Source organism: Neofelis nebulosa, chromosome 2 (assembly GCF_028018385.1).
Source record: "Neofelis nebulosa isolate mNeoNeb1 chromosome 2, mNeoNeb1.pri, whole genome shotgun sequence".
NCBI classification, from domain to species: domain Eukaryota; kingdom Metazoa; phylum Chordata; class Mammalia; order Carnivora; family Felidae; genus Neofelis; species Neofelis nebulosa.
Window position 1 is genome coordinate 185,329,902 of NC_080783.1, and position 12,160 is coordinate 185,342,061.

General features: G+C 46.2%; 1 protein-coding gene across 6 annotated transcripts in view; it reads left to right on the top strand.

The window, feature by feature from the left end:
• The window catches only part of MKNK1 (MAPK interacting serine/threonine kinase 1), a 44,104-nt gene that overhangs the window by 21,780 nt on the left and 10,164 nt on the right, over nucleotides 1–12,160 (top strand). For all 6 annotated transcript variants that reach the window (XM_058717518.1, XM_058717521.1, XM_058717520.1 and 3 more), the window contains 4 exons: nucleotides 2,106–2,185; nucleotides 3,734–3,807; nucleotides 5,941–6,045; nucleotides 9,272–9,327. In XM_058717518.1, the coding sequence (XP_058573501.1) occupies nucleotides 2,106–2,185; nucleotides 3,734–3,807; nucleotides 5,941–6,045; nucleotides 9,272–9,327 (315 nt within the window). The remainder of the gene's footprint in view (nucleotides 1–2,105; nucleotides 2,186–3,733; nucleotides 3,808–5,940; nucleotides 6,046–9,271; nucleotides 9,328–12,160) is intronic.

A 12,160-nucleotide genomic window follows, 5' to 3' on the forward strand; every position in this document is an offset into this window, starting at 1 on the left:
GAAGCCCTTATTTAGGACCATTTTCCATTTAGTGTGGATCAGAATCATCTAGAGAGCTAACAGCGCAGAGACCCAGTTTCTTGATAAAGGATAGGGTCTAGGTCTTTGGTTTTTTTTGTTTGTTTGTTTGGTTTTTTGTTGTTGTTGTTGTTGTTTTACCAAGTTCCCCAGGTGATTCTTATACCCACCAAAGTTTGGGAACCACTGATCTGGAAACAAGGTCACATTAAATCCAAGGGGGTAATTCAGGTGTATTTCCCATCATCCACCTGAACGCCCAGGTCAAAGCGCTGCCTCATACAGGCAAACCCAGCCAAAATGGCTTCTGACAGAAATGTTTCTTCTTTTAACCAACTGTCCATAGTCCCAGCTGTGGATTAATGAAGGCAAAACTTCTGCTAAGCCATAGTCCTTGTTGCTGGAGTGTTGCTTCATATGGTAACGAAAGTATTACCTCAATTCCTTTTTGGAAACATCAGTATAAATTACAGGTAATTTTTTAAAAATATGCTTAAGTGTGGCAATAAATCACAAATACAAATTGATTTTCAAATGCATCCATCCAGACCTATTTCTTCGGGGTTGGATCGTAAGAGGAAAACCAGGCCCTCCGTGCCTCCCCCAGCATCTTTGGTGCAAACACAGGACCCTAGCTTGGTAATTCTTTGGATTGAGCAGTTTGGCCCACATCTCTCCTGTCCTTTGGAGGCTCCCTAGAGATGTACTACTTCTGCCAGCATGGCCCCACGACATTGGTTTTATTAGGGCTTCCCTACAGGCATCCAACTGACAAATCCTAGAGTCTCAGGATTGGAATGGAGTTTCAGGATAATCTGGTCCTGAATTTCTTCCATAACTCCTCAAATAGTTGCCTGTGTTCTGCTCCCCCACCTCTGATAGCAGGGGTCCATTACCTCTGCAGAGAAAATAATGCCATTGCTGAATAACTTGCCTGCTACAAGGTTCTTCCTGACTTTGATGTGAAATGCTAGGTGAGTGAACAAGTCGAATAGCTTCTGTGCCCCGGCACTGCACCTCTCTGACTGCTTAGAAATGGGCCCGCAGTGGTTTACTAACAGACGTGGACTTGTATAGAACATTACACCTGGACATGGGTGTTTGTGCTGCAGCATATAGGAGTGATTTGAATATAGCAACCTGGGAATGAAGGAGCAGTATGTCGTCGTCTGTGCTGTGCCCACTCCGCATGTGGGACTGTAAAGCAGAGCCGTCTCTGCAGAGGACTTGCCCCCATGTGCGACTTGCGGTGGTCTGGGGCTCGGGAGGGGTCCATGGAGGTGTTTGGAGCTAACCAGTCCCTCCCTACTTAAACCACCTGCTCACCTGTTGGCTCACCCCTTCAGTTCGTACTTGCCAGGCACCCCCAGGTACGGGAGGGAGAGACAACTCCCCTCAGCTCCCTGAGAGAAGCTGGACAGGGTACAGACAGGGATAGGATAGCAAGGGCTTTGGAGGCAGCTCTGGACTGGAATGGCAACCCTTTCACCACTTATCAGAGCTGTGGGCAGAATGTTTGACCTCTTCCTGTCTTTTGGGATTGTGTTTTAAGAGTTAACTGAGACCAGGGACCTGAATTACTTAATGGAGTGCCTAATGCAGCGCCTGCCGAAGGGCACGTTCTCTGCAGAATTGCAGAGGTGGGGTCTGAGCTGGGCCTTGGAGCTTTAGTCCCTCTCCACTGTGTCCTCCATCCCCCTTGCTGTTCCTTCAACCCTGGGAGGTCCTTCAGTGGAGGTTGTAAATCTTACCCTTAAGGCAGGAAGAGATGCCCTTGGGGTAGGAGCTGGGTAGAGGTAGCTCTTTATCTTCTTGCCGGCAGCTTCAGTCTCCCCTGGGCAGCTGGGGGCAACGACCCCATGGCTTCCCCCGTGTTTGCCTGGCCAGAGTCAAACAGGCCCAGCGAGGCTGGAAATCCCTCAGGCCAGTCTGTCGTGTTGCCGGCAGAGTCACAGTGCCAGGGTCTACTCCAGGCTTGTGCTTGAAACCGGCTGTGGGCTGAATTGGGCCTTGCATTCTCCCAGAGGGATCCTGCAGAGACATGTTTCGAGGTCAGGTGGGTATGACAGATTTTATTCTTCCCACAGATCATCGAAAAACAAGCAGGGCACAGTCGGAGTAGGGTATTCCGAGAGGTGGAGACGCTCTATCAGTGTCAAGGAAACAAGTGAGTACAGTCTTGGGTTACTTGCTGCTTCTTTTGGGGGGATACTTAGCAGCAGAAAAAGTTCTTTCCCACCACCTCCCGACCCCAGCATTTAGCTCTCACTCCTTGGCTACAACTGCACAGGATTCCTTCTGTCTTTCCGTGTTTAAAGAGAGAGAGTGGGGACAGAAGCAGTAGTGGCCTTTGCTTCTGTTCAGGCTGCAATACTATAAATAACAATACAGGCAAGTTGGAAGAGTGAGCAATCTGAGTGAGGGGCTGGGAGAAAATTGGGATTCTGTTTCTTTCAAGTGCCTGTGGGAACCAGGCCGACGGAGTGTCTGTCCCCTGACACGCAACTTTAGGGCCCAGATGTAATGACTAGGTGAGGATGTGTTCCATTCCTAGCATACCTGTGTCTGTGTGGCCACTGCTCAGGCAGAAGAAGCTGCCGGGCACTGTGCTGGACAGCTGGGCCAAGGTGGTCTCCAGCCCCGCCTCAGCCTGCCCACCACCAGCTCCAAATGAGCAGCTGTCCCACGGTGGCTTTAAATCAGGGTCACCTCTAAGACTCTGCTTCCCACTCTCTCTCCCTGCACAGCAGGGTCAGCGGGGAGCCAGCGGCCAGGTATTGATGGCTTTGTCATTAAGCTTGGAGGGCGGGGGCTGCTGTTGATTTAACTCCAGGCGCTACCTCCACAATCTTCTTTCAAATCAGGCCATTTCAGTCATCTTATTTGGATGCCTTCACACCAGTAAAAGCCTGGTGTCTCCCAAAGTGGTCAGCATTTTTTTATGAGGGACAGATTTTTATTTTCAGCCCTGCAGCTTCTGAGTTCAGCATTAGAGACTCTATTTGGTTTATTTCGTTCTTTAAAAGAAAAAAAGCCCCCAACACCTCCGATATCCAGGCTGGTGGCTTCCCTCCTGAGTTACAAGACGACCTTGTTGGCAGAGCCCGGTAATGCGCAGGCAGACAGAGAGTGCTCACCGGGGAAGGCCACAAGTGCTGCGGTGGCGGGAACGCGGCCGTTTCATTAAGCAGCGCTTAGCAGTTAGGGTCTAGCGGTGCCCACGTTAGGCCCCAAGTCTATTTGACAGATGTTTCCATTTTCTCCAGGCAATGTAAATACTGCCCCGTGATTTATGGGCAAGAGGGAGGGCAAGTAATTATTTGCTGCCTGCCTCCAGGACACACACCTACTATTCAGTGTTATTAGCCGCAATTGCTTCCAGTCGGCTGCAGATTTTATTCAGTTTAATGTGACCAGGACTTTTTTATAACTCTACCTAGTGGGTTTTAGGGTTGGGGTTTGACAGCACAGGCTTGGTGAAAACACCAGAGACCGAACATTATGGAAAGATAAGGTGACCTGAGTCTTGCTAACACCACTGGCTACTTCTCAAACATGGGTCTTTAATAAGCATTCTGATTTGAAGCTGATTTCTGCCCTGCTACAGGGCGTTGTGAATTTTTTTTCATTGTATATTTGTAAGCGGGCTTTAATATATGATACCATTTTTCTTTTTTTCCCCCTTTCCTCCTATTTTTTTGTTTTCCTATTTAAGGAACATTTTGGAGCTGATTGAGTTCTTTGAAGATGACACAAGGTTTTACTTGGTCTTTGAGAAATTGCAAGGAGGTACTTACTGTTGAGTATGTGTTTGGACTTCTGATTAAGACCCAGAACGGTGATCATCCATCACGAATCCCAGAGACTTCTAAAATGAGTCAAGCTAATAAAAAGGATGAAGGACTTAAAACTGCCCTTGATTTGGGAGAAGGGAGGCCGGAGGGAAGGATGATAATTAGCATTTTGCAGAGCCTAGAATGTCACCTGTGTGGGCATTCTAAAAATGCCTTCTCATTATAATACGACTCATATATAGATACATTTACTTATCAATTTATCAATCCAGTGTTTTGACATGTTCTCTATTTAAATTAATTGTGGGGTGGAAGCTCTTGCATACATTGTGAAGGCCAGAAAGGCTCACCAGAGGAACGGAGGGTCCCATGGCTTAGGACATAGACCCAGGATAGAGAGGAGGCCTGAGAATCTGGATCCTTCAGATGGAAAGATGCCACTCTTAACCATCACCACTACTGCCATCTCCCATGCACATAGTCACTGGAATATCTGTTGAAGTTGCTTTCCTGACGTAGAGAAGGGGATAGAGGAGCCCTTGCCCTCACCATCATTCATCCAGCCCGAGGACAGATCTGCAGGGTACAGGTTAGGGAGGCTATCTGGAGCTGAGTGGAGGGCCATGTGGAGGGGTTTGGTGGCTAAGGGAGCATTCTTTAGAAACCAGTAAAGCTGAGTTTAAGTATAGCTCCATCACTTCTAGCTGTGTGACCTTGGGCAAGTCACATAACCTTTCTAAACCTTTCTAAACAATGTTCTCGTCTATAAAATAAGGATAATGACAGTACCTACCCTCTCTGATAGCTCTGAAGATTAAATGAGATCATTCATGTGAAATGCTTCGCACAGTGCCCCATAGGCACTAAGGGGTCAATAATTGTCAGCTGTTAATATTATGAAAATTATAGGGTGTACTGTAGGCTATCTTAGAAGAAGTAGCATGTCACTCTCTATCTTCCGCTTGAACAAATTTGGAAGCAAGAGACTCACTAGAGTAGAGCAAGCCTGAGACCTAGCCAGGAGCCAGTTTTCTGGCAATGTTCCTTAGCATGCTGGGATCCTTTCATTGTTTAATCTGGCAAGTGAGAGATCTTTCATCCCCTCCCCATGCCAAAAACCAGCGATAAGTAAACACATGCCATTTTTAAGATACAGAGATGATACCTCCAGCTTCCAGGAGTGAGCATAGACCACATGGAGCCACGCCATGTGCTCCTGCCCTGCCCAACAACACCGAGACATTACATTTGAAATGCTAGGGGTCATCTATAACCGTATTGCTTAGAGTGCAACCCTACTGAGGCTAGACCCAGTAGGAAAAGAGATTGTGGATGGCTCAGGGCAGCCCATGCCCCCAGCAGTCAGACCACACATCTGGTTCAGGGGATGTGCACAGGTTCTCCGGTCAGACTTAGTGGGCTTACGTCCTCATGCCTCCACTTAGTGGGGTGTCATCTTAGCAAGTGGCTTACCCATTCTTGGCTTCAGGTTCCCCACCTGTAAAATGGGGATAGCTGTATTTTGTACATTTCATACAGTCATGGTGAGGCTAAGATAATCTGTTCAAGAGTATTACTTAGTGCCTGGCACATAGTAACCACTCAATAAATGTTAGCCATTGCCAACAAAGTAGTAACAATGATATTAATAATAAATAGGAAAATTCAGAGGGAAAGTACTTTCCCCCCTTTTTCTAGACCTTTATATATCTGGTGAGGGTATGGAATTTCTGTTTAAAGGCTCATGCTCTTGTTTGGATCTGAGATCAAATGCAGAGGAGGTAAAGTTCCTGTGGAGAGGCCCCCAACCCTATGTGGATTCACTTTTAGTTCTTTCTTATTTCATAAGTCAGACCTGCCCTGATGGTGCTAGTATTTTTGGTCATTTAAATAGTTGTTTGCTGTCCCTTCTGTGCTCATCATGGGCAGGTACAGAAGACAGCAGTGCAGTTCTGTTCCATCCAGTTCTGTGCTCGTGTCTCCTCGGTGCCAGGTACCAAATGGGTGCTGGACGTTTAGTGATGAATAAGCCTGTGTCCCCACCCCAAACTTGTGAAAACTGGCCTCTGAGAATTTATACTTCCTAAGGCCCGAAAAGGCATAGCTGTGTGTCTCCTCTGCTCCCCAGGCTCCATCCTGGCCCACATCCAGAAGCAGAAGCACTTCAATGAGCGAGAAGCCAGCCGAGTGGTGCGGGATGTGGCTGCTGCCCTTGACTTCCTGCACACCAAAGGTGAACCAAGCCTTCACCTCAGTGATTGGGTTGGGCCAGCCAGCCTCTGAGGACGGAGGGAGAGGAGCTGGGCCAGGAGCTGGTACAGCCGGCAGGCCCGCCCATGAGGGTGAGGGAGCAAACCAGGATGGCACTAGGCTTCTGATGTGGATGGTGGGCAGATGTGACGCTTTTAAGAAGGGGAGGGACACAGGGGAAGGAGCAGGGAGGAAAAAGTAAATTTCATGTTGAACAAGATGTGTGAGCGTGTGGGTATGGATGATCTCCTTCTCCTGTCCTAGTGAAGAGTGCAAGCCTCATCATAACACTACTATTCCAGTGTAGATATGTGGGTGTTACTCTTTCTAGTCTTTAACATAGGTCACCTGCATCTCTCCAGAATCAGCATGATAGTATGTATCTAGTTTTGTATCTTGTTTGTCATAAATGGAAAATGTGTTTTTCTACTAACATGGTTGAGGTATCTGTTGAACATCGCGATGGTAAATCACGGGTTGCTATTGTCCAAATTACACTTCAGTTAACAGTCCCTTATCTAAAACTGATTATTTCAGAACTTTTATAGTGGATTAAATCTTTTTGCAAATTAAATGTTTTTGTATTTCCATAAATATGTTTGACTATTACATTTTTTTAAATGTTTATTTACTTATTTTGAGAGAGAGAGAGAGAGAGGAGGGGCAGAGAGAAAGGGAGAGAGAATCCCAAGCAGGCTATGCTGTGTCAGTGCAGAGCCCAACGCAGGGCTCGAACTCATGAACCGTGAGATCGTGACCTGAACTGAAATCAAGTTTTGGACACTTAACCGACTGAGCCACCCAGGCACGCTTGATTATTATATTTTTTAAATTTGCCTAACAGCAGTGCCATGGAAAAATGAATTCTGGCTTCACTTTTTACCCACTGTGTGCTCTCTCGGTAATAATGCCAACCCACAGAGTGATGGTGTGAAGAGAGAGAGTTACATCATCAACAGTAGTTAACACTCCCAGAGTCAGTGTTAGGCACTATTCTAACTCGCTTACGGAATTGCGTGCAGCCTGTGTCTGTGTTGTGTATGTATAGCACAGTTGGAGCAAAGTGCCCGGCACTTAGTAGCTCAGTAATGTTATCTCCTCCACCCTTAACCCCTGCCGGACAGAAGTATTTTTATTCCTAATATTAATTCCCTTAAAATAAAGCATTGTGTCTGGTGGGGGATGCGGGTGGAACGAATAATCTGGGACTTAGCTCTGCTCCCTTCCGCTATTGTGGGTATAGGCCAGCCACACTGGTTGCAAGAGACCACTTGTAGGCATGCTGGGTGCACAGAGCAGCGCAGACCCGGGTGGCATGTGTGCAAGGAAGTTCAGCCTCACTGGTCCCGCCTTGTTTCCCTCCATGGCTAAAGGGAGATCTCCGTGTCGACAGTGCCCATGTTGGGCACCTGACTTGCACATGGGACGAAAGTTCCTAGGAGGGGCATCTGTACTTTCCCCCGCATGATGAATAGCACTAGTTCTGTTTCTGAAAGCTGGGATGCATGTAGGTAACACCTGCTTGACAAAGATTTACAACTGTTCCCCAAGCTGCCTCTGTAGATTGCAAAACTGGGTCACGCTTTTTGCAAGATCCATACCTTAGAGGGGGGTAAAGGCGGTTTTATTTTTTATTTATTTATTTTTTAATTTTTTTAGAAGAATGCACTAAAGGGAACTGAGCTGCTGTGTTTTAGGAGTTCTGAAGTGCTTGTTAACATCTAGCTGGCCAGCTGCCCATGTGACTTGAAGTTGGAGGGGATGAAAAACGATTTCCAGCTGAACTTGGCTGTTTTCTAAATAACTTCACGCTGGGAAGATGAATTGGGCAAGAATGGGTCAGCCCTGAAACAAGTTCCACACTTTTAAATACTGGACACACTGCAGCTTAACCTCTGGGAAATGAACCAGAGCAGGTCGATGGCTGGTGTGCTCACAAAGGCAGGCCCATTATTACGGCATGGCGCTCAGTTCTCAGGCTGGGGGACAACTGGGCCATCGGCACCTATTTGGAGAGCAGGACTCCATGTGTGGCTCGTGATCCTTCTGTGGGAGCACTTGCTGTAATGGAAAATATCTTTCACTTTTAGTGCAGCAAGCTGTAGCCCGACTCAATTTGTACAGCCTGGACAGAGCTGCTCTGGGTTCTCATTCAATTAGGTGACTGATGAAGTTACTCAGCCTGCTGGAGCTCAGGTTTTCCCTCCCTCATGAAGTGCCTTGGGTGGGCTGGGCCTCTGCCTCCTACCAGGGAATCGGAGGGCTGCCCAAGAACTTGGTCATCGAGGGAGTTTTAGGAAAGCAGATTCTGCTTTTCCATCTTACTCCATGAATCCTCTGCTACTTTCCAGTACTTCTGGGCACTAGCTGTTTGGCTCTCGCTCAACCTTCCAGCCTTTCTGTCTCTGAACTGTGCATTCTGCAGGAGGAAAGAGGGATCAAGGTTTCTGTGTCTGCCATGGCCCTATGAGTTGGTTCTTTGTCCCTGTCTTTGGTCAGAAGGTGGTTTTCCCCCAGGTGCCCTCTTGGCCAGGTCAGCAGCCTTGAGCGCCTCATGGAGTAAGCTGCTATCTGCAGGAGGTCTGGTCAAAATGCAGGGCAGGTGTCTCTTAAGAACAGCACCCTCGGCCAAAGCAGTCCTTGCTGTGCTTCTAGCATGACTATTTTGGACATGCAGCGGGGGTGAGAAAGGGATTGGACAAGCTTTGGAAGATTTGTTAACTAACACTTGGCTCTCTGACCATTCAGGGAGTCCCGCTTAGGGAATCATCTTTAATACACATTGGCCACCCAAGAAGAAATGAGGTAGAGCAGCCTCAGTCTCCCCAGATGCTCTTAAACAAGGCACTAATTATTTCTGCATTGCTGTCCCAGCATGGCCATTTGCAGGGCTCTTTGCTCTGCTTCATATTAGCTTCTTATTCTTGGTCGTCCCTGCGGTGCTGAGGAGTAGGCTGGCTGGGACTCGTTCGGCCCAACTTACCCCTGCCAGACTTCTAAAGCTTTGGCTTCGAAAGAGCTTGCAGAATCAACTGTGCTTTTTGGTTCGTCTCCGGTTACTCCTGCCTCCTGCAGCTCGTTGATTTTTTAATGTACCATAATTGGGAATTAATCTGCGAACAACAGCATTTGGAAAAAATTAATTGTGTGTGGAATGTTTGATAATTATGTGCGTATGTTAACCCTTTCTTTGCTCTTTGTCATTTCAGGCATTGCTCACCGCGATCTGAAGCCAGAAAATATATTGTGTGAGTCTCCAGAAAAGGTACGTAGGGCTGACTTGGGAGATTACAGTTTACACTGATGTGGGGAAGCCACTTGCACTTTCCTTTGGGTTGTTAGCAGCACCATCGGCCTCAGGTACCAACCTGAGCTGATTGTTATGAACCTGTGAGAATGTTATGCCTACTGTGTGGCGTTTCTGCCTTCCCAGTTGGCTTCCTCTCTGTCTCTTCCTTGCTCTTTATCAATAGTGTGATCGGCTTAAGCCTGAGAGTTTATAAAATACATAGGACCTGCACACAACGAATGTTTTCTAGTCTAGTCTTTAGAGCAATTGATGTGAGTCATAAACAACAACTCAATCTTCTGGGAAGCAAATCTCTGCCTAAAAATGATGTTTGTGTTACGGTACACACACCAGCTAGTGTCCACCACTTGAAGTGATAATTAGGAAGCAAGTTCTTAAGGGTTTCTGTTTCCGTTTTTGTTTCCAGAGGTGCCCATTAATAAGAAAACACTTACATTTGGTGTTGAACAGATGCCACATACTCTAAACTTTACCTCAACCTACTAGTAAATGGAAGTGTTTGCCCTTCTGTAAGCATGTATCAATTTGACAAATTCTGCGTTTGTTGGAGGGACTGAGACCCTGTCGGCACACATTCATGGCTCTGCGTACGTATAAGAGTGTATACATATGAACACACATATTGGTCTGACTGAAGGGATAGCTCACAAGCAGGAATGGCTTCGAGTGAAGTGGGAGCCAGCCTGCTACTTACAGCTCTTTTGTGGGGATAGTAATACGTTAGCTCAGATAAGATCTTGTGATTTCCCGTCAGTGCCTCTAGCAGAAGACTTTATGATTTGTCACTATTATCATTATGATTATTAGTAATAACCCTAGCTAACATTTCTTGAGTACTTACATTGTGCCTGGCACTTATACTCAGCTGATAAATAGTATAGATTAAAACTAAGGTGGTCTCACCCCAGAACTCCACAGGCGTTCTAAACCACTCTGTTGCCTCTGATTTACAATATGCTTTCATGTCTTTTATCCTTTCATTTGATCTTAATGGTGCAGGATTGTTGCCCCTTTTCTGTGGTTGAAAACTAAAACTAAGAATGACTGAGCATCAAAAGACATTGTCAAGAAAATGAAATGACAAGCCACAGAATGGGAGAGAATGTTTGCAAATAATGTAGCTGATAAGAGTTTAATATCCAAAATGTATAAAGAACTTCTAAACCTCGACATCAGAAATACAGCCCAAGTTTAAAAATGGGCACAGGACTTGAATAGAAATTTCTCCCCCAAAAAAGTATACAAATGGCCATTGTACATATGAAAAGATGCTCAACGTCCTTAGTCATTAGGGAAATGCTAATTGAAACCACAATTAGATACCACTTCACAGCTACTAGGATGGTTAGAATTTTAAAAAGAAGGAAAAAAATAGGTAGGAGTGTAAAACAGTGCTGCTACCATGGAAAGCATTCTGGCGGTTCCTCAAAAAGCTAAACACACAATTACCACACCACTCAGCAATTCCACACCTGGGTATAATACCCAAAAGAATTGAAAACAGAGGCTTGAACTTGAACATCAGTGTTCATTGGAGCGTTATTCACAATAGCCAAAAGCTGGAAACAACCCAAGTGTCCATCAACAACAGGTAAATGGATAAACAAAATGTGGCTTGTCCATACAATGGTATGTTGTTCAGCCGTACAACAGAATGAAGTTCCGATCCACGCCACATCATGGATGAACGTTGAAAACAGTATGCTAAGTGGAATAAGCCAGACACAAAAAGACAGATACTGTGTGATTCTACTTACATGAAATATCTGAAATAGCCAAATTCATACAGACGGAAAGTAGGTTAGACATTACTAAGGAGAGGGGGGAATGGGGAATTACTATCAAATGGTTTCTGTTTGGGATGATGGAAGAGTTTTGGAAACAGATACTGGTGATGGTTGCACAACAGTATGAATATAATTATTGCCACTGGGTTATTTTCTGTCCTACATATTTTACCACCACCACAACAAAAACAGAGAGGCTAAGTGAAAAAGAAAAGAAAATAGAAGAAGGAGAAGAAGGGAAGAAGGAGGAAGGGAAGGGAAAGGAAAGAAAGGAAGGGAGGAAGAAAAGTTGAGAGACTGTCCTGGCTTCCCTAGCAGGTTAAACGGCTAAAGCTGGGACTCCCAAAACCAGCATTTTGGAGTGGCTCACTGGGCTGCCTCCACCACGCAGGCCACTCTCCTGCTTGCGCACAAAGTGCCCTCCCAGTTGGCTCCAGAGATGACTAATGCTGTCTATGGTTTCAGGGGCAACATCCAGTATGGGTGACCAGCCATCCCGACCTGCTTGGGCCTGTAGGCTTTCCCAGGATACATAACTTTCGGTGCTCAAACAACAAAGTCTCAAGCAAGCAAAGACAAGTTGGTCACCCTGAGACACCGGAGGTCATGCCCTGCACTGAACAGGCCACAAGGAGTCTTTCAGGAATACATACTTCTCAGATTCTGCAACCTATACCATCATTTGTCATTTGTCATTTGTGGGCAAGAGTTCCATAGGCTTCCTGCTTGTTTTACTAAGTGCACAGCAGTCTGACACCACGTAGCGTGCACGTTTTTCCTTAGGAAGTGAGGAAGGGTGTGGGGCAGAGGGCACCTTAGGATAAATCCTCAGGTGATTTCTAGTTAACCCAAGGACAGCAAACATGACCTAACAGATAAAGCTGGGCTTCAGCATGGTGGCCATATAAACATAGAGACAGAGAGACCGAGAGAGAGAGAGAAAGAGAGAGGGAGAGAGAATGCATCCTCGAGGGCAAGAGTAAGAGTGAGCCAGTGAGAGG